Source organism: Dermacentor albipictus, chromosome 4 (assembly GCF_038994185.2).
Source record: "Dermacentor albipictus isolate Rhodes 1998 colony chromosome 4, USDA_Dalb.pri_finalv2, whole genome shotgun sequence".
In the NCBI taxonomy this organism is placed as follows: Eukaryota; Metazoa; Arthropoda; class Arachnida; order Ixodida; family Ixodidae; genus Dermacentor; species Dermacentor albipictus.
This window is the reverse complement of record NC_091824.1, coordinates 42614455-42631976: the sequence shown is the minus strand read 5'-3', so window position 1 is coordinate 42631976 and position 17522 is coordinate 42614455. Positions and strand designations below refer to the sequence as shown.

General features: G+C 45.5%; 1 protein-coding gene across 1 annotated transcript in view; it reads right to left on the bottom strand.

Moving 5' to 3' along the window:
• LOC135907135 (atrial natriuretic peptide receptor 1-like) overlaps positions 1–17522 on the bottom strand; it is an 82247-nt gene that overhangs the window by 62398 nt on the left and 2327 nt on the right. Inside the window, exons 2-4 of the mRNA XM_065438788.2 lie at positions 6155–6239; positions 4822–4960; positions 32–109 (exon numbers count right to left, since the gene is read on the bottom strand). Coding sequence (XP_065294860.1) covers positions 32–109; positions 4822–4914 — 171 coding nt within the window. The 5' untranslated portion in view covers positions 4915–4960; positions 6155–6239. The remainder of the gene's footprint in view (positions 1–31; positions 110–4821; positions 4961–6154; positions 6240–17522) is intronic.

Genomic DNA, 17522 nt, shown 5'->3' with positions numbered 1-17522 from the left:
TTTGTGCACAGAGTTCCAGCTACAATCGTACCTTTACAGTCCCCAGTTGGACGCCCGATATCTTCAGCCCTTGTAGAGTGCTCACGTTGGACACTGATTTCAAGAACGACTAAATAAATAAAGAAAAGGACGAAAATTGCAATCAGGCAAGCAGCTTGAAGCTGCATTTTGGTGTAAAACACTGCACAACTATTGTACTGGCAAGGAACCCGACGAATAGAAAAAGAAAAGAGTGAGCAGGCCGACAAACTATTGTCATGCGCAAATTTTGTGTCTGTAATTAGTTTTCTTTTTGCAGATACGTGTGGTATAGATAAGGTTCAGCGTTTTCAGATATTATTCTTTTATATTTTGGTTATGAAATGTAGCGTGACAGAGAGACAAGAACAAGAAGAAAGTGACAAGACAAAGCAATTTCAGTTCTTATCTCTTAAAAAATTTACTTCCCTTTTTATGTTGAAAAAATTAAATTATTGAGTTTCACGTGCCAAAACCACTTCCTGATTATGAGGCATGCCGTAGTGGTGGACTCCGGAAATTTCGACCACCTGGGATTCGTTAACGTGCACCTAAATCTAAGTACACAGGTGTTTTCACCCCCATCTAAACGCGGCCGCCGCGGCTGGGATTCGATCCCGCGACCTCATGCGAGGCAGCCTAACAACATAGCCACTGAGTAGCCACGGCGTTTTTTTTTATGTTCAGCTAAAGAGAATCACTGCGCCGGTTGTCGGGTTTGTTATCCTTGCACTGAAAGCCTTCGAGTGTTTTTCAGCCATCATTTTTTTTCGCATGTGGCCGTTATCACTTTTTATGCGTTCGTTTGTTTGAAAAGTTGCGCGTCCTTAGAAATCGCACGGTTATTTCTTCTCGGTAATCTGCGCTGGTTGCCACTTACAATTCTTATGGGTATAAAATTACCATAGTCCTAATAAAAAGTGTGGTAGGCTTAAAGTGACATCGACCTTCGTAAAGTAGCGGCCATGTGACTAAGTGAACCTTACAATCCAAGCAGCGGCTTGATGACTACGGCGAACAGTATGTCTTGAAGCGCACTGAACGCAGCAGAAAACTGAGGCAACTATTTTCACTGGCGTAACAAGCCAGTATTGCGCGGAGTCACTAGTCCCACGTGGAATTTTTCGTTTCATTTGTAGGCAGTCGGTACATTTGTTCAGCGCAGGTAAATTTCTTAAGCTTTGCAAGTCTAGAAAGATTGCTGATTTTGCGCCGAATCTCAGGTGATTTCGCATGCTTTCTACCGCTTCATTTCGGCTTGTTTTTCCTGCATGAAGTTCTAGAACTCTAACAGCTGTTAGAGTTCTGACGCTTCCCAATTTAAACCAAGTCCTATAAAAATGTATTGTTCGGCGTACTTTTCTTAGAGGAGCACAGACGTTATGCTTTTTGTACCTACCATTCTTTTTTGTTTAGAAAAATATCTTCTCTAAGTTACAATGACTTGCTTATGCTGGGCTTATGCTTGTAGTCTAATAGTCATTTTTTTCTTCGAACCTGCTTGTGATTCATGGAATCACCTTGTTAGTGTTTTGATATTTCATTACGGACTTTAAACAGTCTTTCGTGGTTTCGTTATATCTGTCGTATTTTTTCCACTGGGTTTCCTTAGCTAACATTTTGAAATATCCGACTATTTCAGTGGGCGAACCTGCCGTATTTAAAAGCGAATAAAACAAAAAACAAAAAGCTGCCAATTCTCTGGCGCATTATCTCGATCTTGCAGGGAAAGCTCAACCTAATCAATAAAGCATGCTAATTCGACAGAATTAAAAGTATAAACGCTGACCTGCCCCCCTTTTTTTTCTTTTCTGCATATGCCTATGATGCCGCACTTTGCTGGATGTGTGCTCGACTTCAACAAACATTCGTGATCTGAAACTGTATTCGCTGTTCTTAATGCCTGTCTGCTTTGATTGAAATTATTATTTTCATTCTTTTTTTGCCGCACGACCACGAGTAGCCGGCGCGAATAAAGTCACTAGTGTTTTCTTTAAATTTATATTAATAAAAACAAATACCCAACGAGGGCTTGTACCGTTCATGGAACACTAGTCATCTTTTTATTTCTAATGCCCGATAGACAGAAAAGCAGTTATTACATTTCTAGCACGTTTATTTGATGGTGTATAAGTTTAGACGCTAGGCCGGACTAAGATTTTCAGTATATGCTATTTGTAAACTGTTAAACATCAATTTGTTTGCATAAAATGAATTGTACCTTGTATCTTAATGTTCTGTTGGGTGATTAGCTATAAATTCATTGTTTTGCAACTTTGCACTACTCATACGTTTGTTATGACACCATAAAAAGCTCACGCACTTTTCTTCTATCCTATGGGCACATTGAAGGGCACTTACGGTACTGTATGTAGCTTTGTAGGGGGAACGTTTCCATCCTAGGATACTTACAGATAAAACGGAAGTTCACTAAAGCATTAACGAGTTCACAGTGACGTCACTAAGCCAGAAACAAGCATGCAGGTTCACAAGACACAGTACGAACACAACATCAAGACGGCAGCGAATTACCTTTATCGTAACTGTTGAACAACTACGATGCTCTGGTTTCCTAATGACATATACCTGTCGCAAACAACATTGAAACTAATCTGTTGCTGCCCGTGGAAGACGTGAAAAATTTTGTAAAGACATTGAAGCAGTGACACGTACACCCGGCCACAAAAGTTTACGGATCACAGGATCTCAGAAAACGTTCAATACCCGAGCAGCCTATAGCAGTAGCCAGTAAAGCTGTATACGACAGCGTTTTTGGCGTATTCTAGTCTAGGCTCGAAATGGAAATACCAGGCTGCGTTGTGCTGTTGCGGAGATGCTCAGCTTTTCCGCGGACTTCATGGTCCGTAATATTTTGTGGCCGGATGTACGTGACAGAGAACACTTGTAGTTACGCTCTTGCGGCGTATCCACTGGACACACTTTACAAGGTCCAGATACAGAATGGTTGCTTGCTGGGCTCTCTTGACCAGCAAGATAACCTTCCAAGAGAGCCATCTGCCCTGTGCACTGTTTTCATTCGGTGTTCATCGTGATTCCTTCCTTCCTTATTTTTTCGCGCTGTTACATAAGTTCCTGATACAGAGCACAGCTTGCTACGAGTGATAAACCGTACTCGAGAAATGTATGTTATTGCTTTGACGAAGGCAACTCGATTTGTCGAAACGTTACGGGCTCCAGCAACATTTCTTGTTCGACCAAGTGCGTGGTGGTAAACAACTAAACGGAGAGTTTGCAAGCAACACGTCTCGAACTACTCCATTCCCCGTCCTTGCAATAAATAGGTTCTCTTTAGTAGTCAATAAATTGGAAAATGACAATAAAAAGGATACCTTAACATGCGCAACACTAGCATATACAAGGGTGAAACACACATACAGCCACTACAATGAAAGTGAGTCACGGCCTTAAATGGCCTGTATAGTAGTTCTTGGACATGTAAGTACTTTAAGCATGTCTTTCCCTACGCTGACTTCAAGGCTACTAACTGGCCATGGTACAAATAATATGTCTTTCACCGCACTGGCGCCTTTCAATTCAATTCCCCTAACTGGCCATGATCCAAGCATTTTTCCAAATGACTATGTCTGATTGCATAGATCCCTAAATTTGAAGCATAACTTGTGCATTTGTTGGGCGTATAGCAGGCAGTCTACCAACACGTGAGGCTACTGCACACAAACGCGACGCATAGCTTGTAGAGAGAGCTTAAAGAGAAAGTGTGCAGCGTAAAAAACAAATTATGGGCTTTTACGTGCCAAAACCACCTTCTGATTATGAGGCACGCCGTAGTGGAGGACTCCGGAAATTTCGACCACCTGGGGTTCTTTAACGTGCACCTAAATCTAAATACACGGGTGTTTTCGCCCCCATCGAAATGCGGCCGCCATGGCCGGGATTCGATCCCGTGACCTCGTGCTCAGCAGCCCAACTCCATAGCCACTGAGCAACCACGGCGGGTTGCTTAGCGCAGGCTCCACCAAGTCGAAAGCGAATTTCAGCCTAGGATCTACGGCGTATAAAATTTACCGTTTAGTCTCGCGACCATCCAACCGCGCAACAAGCGATATTCTCGCTGATATTTCTGGTAATATATGTATAGCCGCGTCGTTGAGGAGCGGAATGGCAAATTTTTATTTATGTTTCTGCGCGCATTTTACCAATCTGTCTGTTCGTTCATTTCAAATTATTCCGGTGTGACTGAGAATGCACTGAAATGATATTTCGTGACCGCGAGTTTCTGCAACTTGTGTGAGCTCAGCAATTTTCGTGATTAATTTACGGCGTGCACTTTCTTGCCGACGTTCATCACTTCAAGCCTCTGTCTTTCTATGAACCCCTTCACCGTCCGGAGAACTAAATAAAGTGACATAACCTAAAGCTTTCGGTGCTAAACTTCTGACGAATGCTCTACAAAGTGCAGTTTAAGTAGGAATTATGAAATCAAAACTACGGCGTCGGTGCTTTTTGCCGCGTGCGCTAATTTAAGGTATAATTTTAAAATCACATCTTTTCTAGCCGTGCAGGTCAAAAAGAACCATTTTTCTATCTTCTCCCTATGAAAGGGCTGGGCGATCGAAGCCACTTCACAGTCACACACTACTTCAATAATAAAAAAAGAAAAAAAACAATGAACGAGCTCATTTACTCTGCGAAACCTGCATGCCGTATACAAGGCGAGGCAAATTGAATCCAGAACAATAGCGCTATTGCTGCCCGGCGCCTGGCAGCATGATTATATAGGCCGCGTGGAGGGCGAATAGTTTGCAGCGGGCATATACTCACGGGTTGGCTGGCCAAACTGCTGTCGTTGTGGCTAGGAATGCTCACCCTGGACCTGCTGAGCGACTTGCCCGGCAGCGTAATGTCGTCCCACATTATTTTCCACCACTGGTCGTTGAGCTGAGATTCATACTGAAGTTTCCTGCGTGCAGACGTGGCCCGTAATCGAGTGTGCAGACGACGCCAGGCGCGAACAATTTCATTACCGATGATTATGAGCCGGAAGTCCGAGTTTCGTACTCGGAGGAGGCATTTAATTATTGACGCATGCATATCCGTGGAACGAACACTCGCTGGGGTTGCGCTGATTTCGTTGTGCGCGGTGCGAATTGGTTCGCTTTGCATGTGCTTTATTTTATGGTTTCGTGCACGTGTAGCGGAGAACTGGGAAACCAATAAAGGATTGAATAATTGCTCATGAGACGCACTTGCGTAACGTGTATTATGCGGCTCAATCTGGTCGAACGAGAGAAACATCAGGACCTAGTGTTCGCAAAACTATTACGTAAGAACGTTTGCTGATTGGCTGTAGTAGGGACACTGCAGAATCTCCATAGAGGTAGATGTAATAAAGAGGCACTCACGTCGGCGATGAGCAATACCAAACCACGCTTTTACGAAAGGGATGCTTTTTTGAACATGAGGCCATGTTCTTTCTCAGCGCTAATGTTTCATGTATTTATCACAGGAAATCGTGCACGAAGTCAGAACATTAATATATTGAGAGAGGGTTTTAGACGATATTTTTCGCAACTGCCGTCATTACAGCGTACAGGTACGGTCAACCCCGAATTGGTTAGGTAGTCTTCATTGCTGACCGTTTTTGAACCGACTATTTTAGAATTCAGAGCTCATAAGTCACCACAACAGAAGACAGCGTTGGCGCTGGTATAGCTGCTAAATGAAGTAAGTAAGTAGGCTAAATGAAGCCTTTAACAAACGCGAGAGCCCGGATAATTCCGGCTAGTCGTTCAGAAAATAGACCATATGGCACACTTGACGGGACATACTACAGTGAAAATTTCAACAAAAAGAAGTGACGTAATAGTGTTCCTCAAGAAAAAAATAAAGGTGCAGAGGTAATTGTGATTCCCGATGTGAAAATTTCCTGCAGGGGAAAGTAGTTTGAGTAATATACATCGCAAGATACAGTCCAGCCTACATAAGCGTATAAGACCGAGTGCTTGTGGGGTTTGTTGTAAAGCTGTGGTCAAAAGCTGGTCTGTGTTTACTCTACGCGTGGCAAAAAGCGTTCCCCAAAATGGAAAAGTACAATAGTAATCTGCAGGCATAATCAGAGAGGCGTTTGGAACAACATTCGGAACAACGTACTTACTTGATTACGAAGAACGCAGATATTCCTGATATAATAATGAAGGCAGCCAGGGCAATACCTCCTGTGGCGTATGACGGGAAAGCATCTGCAGAATGCAAGAAAATGCAATATGCAGAGTGCGAGAAAATTACGGCTGGGGTAACAGAGAAGAGTCATGCAATTACTGCTTGCTTCCTTTTTTTGTGTAAGCCTGTTCCACCGATGCATCCTCTGCGAGGGATTGCCTCTGAATAACGGAAATATATCTAGGAGATTGTGATTTTGCTGACTGCATGAGCCGGAAGCAATTGCGGAGGCGGAGACACACCAGGGTTTCCATGTTTAAGACATAATCTATTGCGTGAGTCTGACGTCATCGTTCGTATAGATAAACAATGAAGCAGAGCACTGTGCCATGTAGTCTCTATTTGAAAAAAAAAAAGATTGGCTATCTGAAGTGCTGCGCCACTCAACGTAAAACTGCGACGGTTTTGAAATGACAGATACCTGTTTGAAAATGATCCGAATGTAGGAGACAAAAGCCTCACTAGGAAGTTTTCTGCGGTGTTTCAGCAAGGTTCTCCAGCTTATAAGCACAGGAAGCAAAACATTGTCGTGTATACTGTCGGAATTACGACGCAGAAATTAAGGTTGGCAAGGCATACGCTGGAAAAAACGGTAACGCTCATTATTCCAGTCCTCTTGAACTTTTTGTGGCTTTATCCCTCTAACATTTTTTCTTCGAGGTATGTCCATGGATGGTGCACAGAATTTCTTAACGAGAGAGGGGAGGAGAGGCAGAGCAATATTTCAAAGTGACAGACGCAATGATATATTGATTGTGACGAGACCTGAGCATTGTGAAACTTCGCAGGTTAACGGGTGTCAGTTGGCTTCAGCCACATCGGTCAGTGGATAAAGAGCCATTTGTGACTGGATTTTGTTTTCATCAGTCTTTATGCAAGCGTACAACGCCCAGAAGCGCACGGCTGACTTCATTATATGAGTGTAATTAGTCACACAAATATGCATGCACACTTTGAGTTACAAGGCGCGTTCGCGTTAAGTGCAAGCGGATTTTCGTGTTGCATCTACAGTTCACCTAGCGTCAAATGCGTCTACAGTGGCCCTGAGGTCCTGTGATTGCGTTGTGGCGCTTTCCATGCCCGCTACCTCAGCCTTTCGGTGGGACATTTTGTTTAGCGCGTACGTTTCAGCCGACGCAGGCATGAAAATGTACGTTCGGAAGGAGCACTTCCCGCAGGAACTGTCATAGCTAGGACACAAAGTTTGTAACCCTCATCGATGACGATTTGAAATTTACCTGAAAATTCAACAAAGAGCAGTGTCGTCACCTCGAAGTTTTCTTTTTTTCATATCATTCCAGTACTTTGGGAGGAAGCCTCATCTCGATTGCACCACTCAATTGTGAGTGTACACCATCAAGTCCATGCTTTCGAGATTAGAGGTGGCAGAAAATATCTTAGGGTAGGCGCCCGCTAACCCATTCTTCTCCTGGCGCCATTACTGGGTATGGCACAAGCCACCCTGTGATATACTCAAATGTTGACTACAGTACGACAGGAAGACAACGGACAAGAACGAAGTGAAACACACTAAGCTCTGACTCTCAACTGCAACCATTTGAAGAAGCATACAAGAGAGAGAAAAAAAAAAGATGTTTCGCATGCGTAGATTGCACGCTCACAAAAACAGGCCTCCCGGGCATTACCTGCTGTGGCATATGGCGGAAAGCATCTGCGGAGTGTAGGAAAATGCAATATGTATACTGCGGAGAAATTAGTGCTGGGGGTCACAAAGAACAGGCATGCAATTACTGTTTGTGTCCTTTCTTCGTGTGAGTCTGTTAAGACAAACATTCCTGCAGCCTCATTTCTTTCTGCTTCTTTCCGCACATGCGCATATCAACAATATCAACATTGAGAATACAAGAAAATGAGAAAGGCAAAAAGGGAAGAACATTAAGGGGAGGGGGGCGGGGTTACTGCGGCCCGTGAATGTCACTACGTTTTGATTTATGATTGCTCGAGGAAAACTCTAGCTTTTTATCCCTCAGTGTGACAAACGGCTGGCTAATGCACTTTTATTTTTTGTTACTGATGTGGAAGGCTTCATGATTTAATCTCTCACCTTCTGTCATCACGTTTGTCAAGCAGAGCCGTTTCATAAAACCTAGGGATGCACCTGCATGATTTGCAGTGCTGCTCTGAATGCAGGTATTGGTCTTGCTTCTCTGCTTTTCTTTGAAGCTAGCTTAACCTCACGTTTGCGCACCACCCAATTTGTCCCTTGTACTTACTTGAGCACCGCATGGGCACACGGTGCGCGATACTTATCGTACACGGAATAAAAGAATTCCCTTGCTTAACACAGCTACCTACCTTCGTGTTTTGTTATCCGCTTTCGGTTTTGTTTCTCATGTGCCATATACGCATGTATATTATTTTTTTTCATTTTTCTTGCCCCTATTTTGTTTCTTCAAAGCAGTTGAGAGTCAGTGCTCTGGGTTTTCCCTTAATTCTTGTCCGTTGTATTTATGTCGCACTGTTGTTAATTGTGAATAAGGCGCAACTCGCATGGCTTTCGGTTATAATGTTCAGATATGCTGCTACATATTTATATGTGTAGAATGTACTTATAGACATGAATATTTTGAATGAGCCTCACCGTGCGTGTGCAGAGGCACATGCTGGAAACGGGATATTTAAATGAAGAAACATGGGAAGGTAAATGAAATTATGGGTTCTTAATTGCCAATACCACGATCTGATTATGAGGCATGCCGTAGAGATAGGGACTCCAGATTAATTTTGACTACCTGGGGTTCTTTAACGTGTACACAAATCTGAGTGATTCGGAAGGTAGGCTACGTCAGAGCCGGTTATCCTAAAATTCTAGGCTTGTAACGCAAGAAAAATAAAAGAGAGAAAAAAAGCAAGAACATTTCAAGAAGATAGGGTACACACACACGCGTACTCAAGCTCACCAAGAATGGCTCGTCGATGGGTAAAACGAGAACCAATAGCGGGAGCCAACGTTTCGACAAGTACACTTCTCTTTTTCAAGGCCACATATGCTTTTCATCAAAACTGAGAGCTGGGCGAGTTGGTGTGGTTCCATCTTAACGAAAACGTGCGCGAAAAAGTGTCTCATCTTCGACATTATTCGCAAATCAGTTCTTGATTAGCCAGCTTTGCTGTTGCCTCATGTATGATATTTTAGTTTTATCGTGCACACTAGAGAGGGTGCTTTGTTCTCCTTTCAGTATAATTTTATTCTTATTCTGTTTTTTGGAAAGCAACCGTTAGTTGCGAGGTCATTTCTCTTTTTCGTCTACGTCTTTCTCGCGCACTTTTTCGTTAAGATGGGTATACGCTTTCCACAGCACAGTGTATATAGGCAGGGTTCTTCTAAAGGGGAGATGTGGTATAAGGTAGATGGGTGCTGCAAAGAGTGAAGGTGTGTTAGCGGCGGGGGTGTAGAATTGAGAATAAAGGAGTGCTGCGCACAAGGCAGTAACACGGCCGTGTGTCAGCCGGCGTGTCAATGGCCGTGGGCACATCACCCCTCTATCATCTGCTTCGCTGGAGGTCGTGGGCGATGGTGTCGCTGAAAGAGATAATGAAGAGAGAGAGAAACGTTTATTAAACGAAACAGTGTCCCGAGCGAGGCCGGGTAACACCCTAAGGTGGGAAGGCTCCTTAGTCCAGGAACCCTCTGGCTTCGAATGCCCTCTTGGCCCTGGCGACGAGCAGTCGTTGGTCTTCCAGGTCCCCGAGGGTTAGCTTGGCCTCCCACGTTTCGAATAGGTCATTTGCTTCTATTGCTCGTTTTGCGTGCGTTTCTGGTTGTATTTTGCTGCCTTCCTGCCACGGGCATTCCAAGAGCAAGTGTGCCAGAGTGTCGGGCACGTTGCAAAGTGGGCAGAGGTAGCCGTGGAGCGTCGGGTAGAGGCGATGCATTATCGTTCCGTGCGTGTATGTATTACTTTGCAGGCGTCTAAGGATTAGGCTTTCTTCGCTGTCGAGTTTAGGGTGAGTGGAGGGTACACTTGACGCTCGAGCCTGTAGTGTTGCAATATGGCCGAATAGTTGGTGGGTACGGCCTCCGCCTCTTCTGTCACGGGTCCGAGAGCGCGTGGGGAGAGGGGAGCCCGGCTGACGTGCTCGCGGGCAGTGGCGTGGGCTGCTTCGTTCCCCTCTAGTCCCTCGTGTCGGGGTACCCTCGTTACGCATGTGTACGGGAGCGGAGTGCTTCGTCTTTTTAGTATCTTGAGGGCATCGGCAGAGATGCGGCCCCTCAAGAATTTTCTGCAGGCGGGCTGAGAGTCGGTGAATATAACCGCTGCGTCTGTGCATGTCGTGGTGGCGAGAGCAATTGCCGCTTCTTCAGCCGTTTCTGGGTTGCGTGCCTTGATGGTTGCTGATGCTAGCTCAGAGCCTTGGGAGTCTACGACGCTGAGAGCGTCTGCGTTTCGATGCGGACACTTGGCCGCGTCGGTGTAGCGGGCATTCGGGTCATGCTTGAAACTTCGTTTGATGGCGTTGGCTCTAGCCTGTCTTCTACTCTTGTGATATATGGGATGCATATTGCGCGGGACAGGTGCGATGCAAATGCACTCTCGAACGTCCGGTGCTATTCGCTCTTTCTTGTCCGTGTCTGCGACATACGTCTCGCTGTAGTTGAGGTGTCGGAGTACTGATCTCCCTGTGGTCGTGAGCTTGAGTCGTTCCAGCTGGCTATTCTTGTGCGCTTCGGCGAGCTCTTGCCACGTGTTGTGGACGCCCATCTTAAGGAGACGTGATGTAGAGGCCATGGCAGGGAGTCCCAAAGCGACTTTGATTGCCTTCCTTATCATGAGGTTCAGCTTTTCTATTTCAGCGTTATTTAAAGCCAGGTACGGCGTGCCGTATGTTATGCGGCTGGTGAGGAGCGCTTGTATTATTCTTAAAATGTCTTGCTCCTTGAGCCCACTTCTTTGGTTTGAGATCCTTTTGACGAGGTGTGTTAGTTGCGAAAGGGTGCGTTCTAGTCTCGGTAGGCTGGCAGCTCCCGATCCGTCTTTGTGGATGTGGAGTCCAAGTATTCGCATGGTGTGGACTTTCGGGATTGTTGTCCCGTTGAGTGTGATGCTGGGGTCGGGCTCTTCGTAGTTGGGTGGTCGGCGTCTCGTTCTTGCTTTCAGGACGAGGTGTTCAGACTTATCTGGGGCGCAGCGAAGGCCGCAGTTTCGGAGATAGCTTTCGATGGTGTCGACGGCTTCTTGTAAGCTACTTTCTTGCCTTCCAACGTTCGTAGCTCTGGTTCAGAGCGTGATGTCATCAGCATACATCGCGTGACGCAGATCTGGCATGGTCTCGAGGAGTGGGGGTAGCTTGATCATAGCTACGTTAAAGAGTGGCGTTGAAATGACCGACCCTTGCGGGGTGCCTCTGTTTGGAAGTAGAAAGCTTTCACTGCGGATGTTGCAGATTCCTACTGTTTCTGTGCGGTCCATCAGAAAGTTTCTGACGTATGCGTAGGTCCTAGTGCCGCAGCCGGTGCCTTCGAGATTGTTGAGGATCGCGTCGTGGCTAACGATATCAAAGGCTCCCCTGACGTCTATTGCCATTATGGAGTATTTGCGTCGACTGTTTAGGTGATCTAGAAGGCCTTCTTTTAGTTGTAAGATTATATCCTGCGTTGAGAGGTGCTGCCAGAAACCGAACATGGTGTCTGGTAGGTGGTCGTTGTCTTCCAGGTACTGGGTAACGCGGTCGTGCACCATATTTTCGAAAAGCTTTCCCGCGCACGAGGTGAAAGCAGCAACAAAAAGGTTGCACGTGAAAAGAATTCTGAAATGGAATAAACACATAAGAAAGGGAAAAAAGAAAGAAAGGGCCAGAAAAAAAAACACAGCCACTAGGCAACCGAATGTTAATAACTAAGTGTTGTTGACTATAACTTGAAATTTTAGCATAGCCAATAGATTCTAAAGCTCCCTTAAAACGTTTATGCGTATTGGTTGCAATTTCTTGAATTTATGGATAAAAGTATGATTCTGTATTTTTTTCTCGTTCAGAAAGAAAAATTTGTGAGATGTAGAGTTTCAGTTCATCAAAGTTATGACCTGGTTGGTTGAAATGCTCGGCAACGGCTTTGAGAAGCTTTTTAGCTGGGTCCGCGAAATGCCCGTATAACGTGACGCTCATTGATTGTCTTGTCTCATATTGTTTCTTACAGATGGAACATTCAAGCTTATAAATCACATCCAAACTTGTATAAGTAAAACCTAGTTTTCACTTCGTGTGTGTATCTATTTGTGGAATTCTTAATTTTAATGTCACTTTGGGGGTGCCTGCAGGTTTCGCACCTGGGCAAACAATATGCTTATATTATGGGGGAGTGATATTGGCTTACGTTTGCGTGCACTAACATGTCTTTAAAATTCATGTTGCGGCGATAGGCAACCCTTGGTACATCTGCGAACGCTTTTCTCAGACGCTCGTTACTTAATAATATTGGGTGGTATTTTCGTAGGATGTTCATGTTTGGAAGGGCATTAGAATATTTTGTTATAAATGCTGGTGGTCTGTCAAAATTCTGGCGTAGGATGTTTCTTAGCTACTTCCGACTGCCTCTCCAATCTTGACGTCATATCATAAGCTCTGTCGAGAGCAACTTGTGGATAGTTTCTTTCTGTTGGTATTGCGTTAAGATCATTTAGGTGGTGGACATTATCGTTGTATTCGCTGCAGACTCTTCTCATTTGTATAGTCATCCGACGAAAAATTCCTTGTATGTAGTATCGCGGGGTGATGACTGTTGTAGTCTGAACATTGCTGGCTGTCCGTAGGCTTCCAGTAAAGCATCGTTTTCAGTTTTCCTTTTTCTATGTAGACAGTCGTGTCGAGGAAGTTAATTTGACTAGGAGAGTGGTGAGCGGTGAAATTACTCGGGTGAAAGCGATTGAAATGGCTAATTAACTCGGTTAACGCGCTTGTGCCATGTTCCCATATTAGAAATATGTCGTCAAGGGGGCCCTATAACGTAAACCTATTCCAGTATGTCTTTATTCCAATTTCCTGACGTCAAATTTGCGTAAGCGCCGACGCACGCTTCAAGTGGCCACCCGCAGGGCTGTCTAGACAGACCGCTTACATTCTCCCCTCATTTATAGAAGGCCACTTTCATTTGCTTTAAAAAAGAATAACAATGCCTACACTGAGCAGCTTGTCTTATCTAAGTGGCTGATAAGAGGCGAGGAGCACGCTCAAGTGGAGATGGATTCGACGGGGCCAAGCCAGTGCACTGAAAATCGATAACCGGATCAAGAGGGCGGTGCCGACGTTTGCGACTAGTCAGTTTTCTCTTACTTACCTAGGCGTGGCTAGTCGAAAATTGCGGCGGCATGCAACGGAAGGTTAAGAACGCCACTAAAAAAGGACCCTCAGCAAAGAAACGTTCGCTGAGCGAGATCGTAAACGGGCCGAAAGTGCTCGAAAAACGTTACATGGTAACGCAAAAAAAGATATATTGTGCGTAAATAAATTTATGCTCTCCGGCAGGAGCGAGTAGCCATTGGCTGAACGATTGGTGGCGGCCATCTTTTATTCCTTTCGGAACGGGGCAGCCTGCGGCTATTCAGAACAAAATTCAGTTTTGTTCGGCATATTAATGCATCTTTAACGCATACACGTCATTTGACGTGGTGACTTTTGGCGGTTTTGTGACGTCGCGTGACAGGCATGTGAAGCGAGTGCAGCCCGAAAACTATTGACCAATAGCCGAGGGCTAATGACGAAAAGGCGTCGAATCAGAAATAACAATTCTTCTTTAGTTCAGTCCGCTCATGCATAATGAGAGTGTACAGGTCATGTGAGATGGGGAGCTATTAGGGTTTGCGCGACGTCGCATGACTGAAAGGCGAAGTGGTGATGGCCCAAGAAAGTTTTTGACCATTCGTGAAGGGCTGATTGCAGAATTGCACTAGAAAAGTTTGAAATAACATTACGTTATAGCGCCCAAGGTAACTCACATAAGTGTTGGGCTTCAAAGTGTAGGATTTTAACAGGTCCGCTTCAAGCTGTCCCGTGTAAATGTTCGCATACGTGGGAACTAATGGTGTTCCCATGCTAGTGCCGAAAGTTTGCAGGTATTAAATAGAATAGAATTCGAAATAGTTGAGCGTGAGAACTAACCTAAGGAGTGACAGGTAAACTTCAGAAGCATGCGCTTGGGGATTGACAGCGACGGATTTCGATACGGCTTCAATTCCGTCACTCATGTGTATGTTGCTGTAAAGGGCAGAAACATCCAAAGTGACTAGAATAGCATGGTCGGAAAGGATTTCGTTGGCGTTGATACCATCGATAATTCGAAGGAAGTGCGGCGTGTCTTGAGCAAAAGATGGGTGGGTGGTTGGGATGTTTTACAGGTGGTGATTTAAGAATTTAGATAGCGACTCGGTAGGTGTGTTATTAGACACTATAGGCCGACCTGGAATTTCTGCTGTAAATATTTCTTGACTGCAACCTTATGTACTTTTAGGAAGAAGATAAAAGCAGCCTGCTTCTTTGTTCTTGGGCATCATGAAGCGATATTCAGATTCCCTGATTAGTTTCCTGGACAGGAGATCCGCTATTATGATTCGCACAGTATTGCTGTAGTCGGAAGTTGGGTTAGAGTCAAATTTTCTGTAATTGGTGTGGTTGCCCAGCTGTTTGGGGGCCTCATTCTTGTATTTTTCTATAGACCAGATTACGATACTGCCGCCTTGTGTGCTGGTTTTATTACAATATCATTTCTTTCCGTGACTTCCTTAAGGATTTTGTGCGTAGCGGGGGACAAATTTCTGCGTTTCCGTCACTGCCACGCTGACTCTAGAATTTACTTTGAGATAAACTTTATGTATAAATCAAGGTCTGGGCACTGTTCGGCTTCCGGTGTCCACGTGCTAGGTGGTTTGATAGTAGCAAGGTGTGGGTACGGGCTGGTTGGTATTCCATTGTTTCAAACATCTCTTACAACGCATACATAGACAAGGGACCAGAAGAACAACCAAAACAAGCGCTGACTGCCAAGTGATTTTTATTTTGATTAACACGCTTATATACTGAGACACCGACACAGCAGCGCCCGCCACAAAGCATCTAACCGACACGAGTATGCATTCAAAATTCAAAGGAACCATGATCGCCGCCTAAGATGAACGAGAGCGCATGTGCGCTATCGCATGTGCGTTTGTCTATGTATGCGGTGTAAGTGATGTTTTAAACTAAGAGAGTGGTCCGTTTTCCAACGTCTGGTCTTTCGAAAAAAAAAACTCCTTGATGCGCATGCGTCTTGAAAACTCTTGTCAAATCTTTGTAGAGTTCGAATTCGTTTACTGCGTTGTTCGTGGGACAAAATGTTAGATCACGTTTCAGCTGATCTACTTCATACGGATACCCGATGAGGTGAGGTTGAACTCCAGGTCAAGTATATCGAGGAATGTGGCGTTATCCTTTAGGCACTGCTCGCCAACACTCACGTCTAGGTTGAAATGGCTGATGAAGACCGCTACCACTATGACAAAGCTAACGTCGGCGATCACAAGCACCCATCTGTGCTGTGCGCTGCGAGACTGTGAAAGCGAACGCTTGCGCCGAAGTTGGTCGTCAGAGTTCCCGCCAGTCGTCAGCTTCTCCTGTGCACTGGTAAGGCAGTCGACTGTTTCCTCCGGGCGCAAGAGTCAGTAGCCGGGCTCTGAGACCGTTGCAGCGGCGATAGATAGCTGTAGCGAAGACGAGCAGTCACATATGTGGTCAGCGGGTGTAGCCAGCCGATCGAGACTCACCTCGTCGGAACCCGCCAGTACCATGCATGCGGACTAAAGGATGTGTTGCAAGAACAGCTCGCGCAAAATTGGAAGCCGGTTCTCGTTTTTGGAGTGCTCAACCAGTAACTGACACAGCTGGTGCACCAGTTGTGACGGTCGTTCGTCGCCGAGTTCCTCGGAAAGACGCCGTTCGAGCGTGCTCTGTTGCGATGGCTCGAAGCGCTGCAGGACCGTGCGTTTCAGGTCGTCGTATGCAGTGGACGAAGGCGTACCCACTAGCAAGTCTTCTATGGCATTGGTGATGGCGGGATGTAGCATGGCGACGCTGTGCGGGTAATTTGCTGTCTGTGAAGTCATGCGCCGAAGTTGAAAACGGGCCTCTACTTGCATACACCAAAGTCGGAGATCCTTCGGCCAAAAGCTGGGAAGCTGAAGCTCTGCGGTGATGACAGGAAACGTAATCGTGGCGTCGTCTCTGTCTGCAGAAATAGGAGCAGCTTCGTCCATGGCTAGTGCTCGAAAAAGAAACGTAAATATCCTGGGTCACCACGTCTTGGGAGCTCGGTTTAGAGGAGGCAAGGAATACACGTTTTGACCTGGTGAGAACGGAGAGTCGACTGGCTTTTTTCAGGAATAAAAGCAGGTTTGCCAAGTGGCTGTGGTGGCGCCCCAGTCGGGCAGCCGCCTCAATACCAAGTAAGAGCAAGGGGCAATAACTTCCCGGCGAGGCACGGCGAGGTAAAGACCAAAGCTATTAAACGTATTTTTGGAAGTTGGAGTCCATGAAGCCTGTGTTTCCCCTCCACCGCGGGTTGGTCCGGTACTGCACTGTCTCCGGGATCGGTGCACACATTACTGTCGCCACAAGGACGCAAGCACTCCCCCCCCCCCCCCCTCAGGACGTATGTGGGGTATGGACACAGGGGCTAGAGAAAACCAACTTCGCTGTAGAACGTCCCAATTATGCCAACATGTTGATGGGCCTAATGGACTTTAATGAGAGTATCTTGAGAGTTGTGCGCTAAAACCAACGTCTTACAGAAGGTTCATAGGGGATGTATTCCCTATCCTGTCAAACGGCGAAAAAGTTATCGAAGTTCATTTCTCAGTTTGATGGAGTCCATCCAACCATACATATTCAGCTTCCGCAATTACATTTCTGAATATCAGTGTAGGTGTGCACAAGAACAAACTTGTGACATCGGTTTACAAAAACCAACCGATAAGCACCAGTATTTTCATAGTAGCCATGTAAAACATTGTAAAACTGCTACTCCGTATAGCCAAGCTTTTCGTTTCAAGCACATATGCACTAAAAAGAGCACTTTACATTGAACTGTTAAAAACTCCGTAATGACTTACTACACCGGCGTTATCTTCCTTCTGTTATGAGCGACGCGGTTCAAGAAGCCGATAACCTTGACCAGCATGTACCCACCAACAACAAACCAGCGCCCCGAGATTCATGGACTAACCTAACCCTCAGGGATTCAGCATTAACTCCTAACATGAGTCGTATCCTCCGGAGACATGATACCATACTCTTACAGATCGAGAAAATGCGCGAAA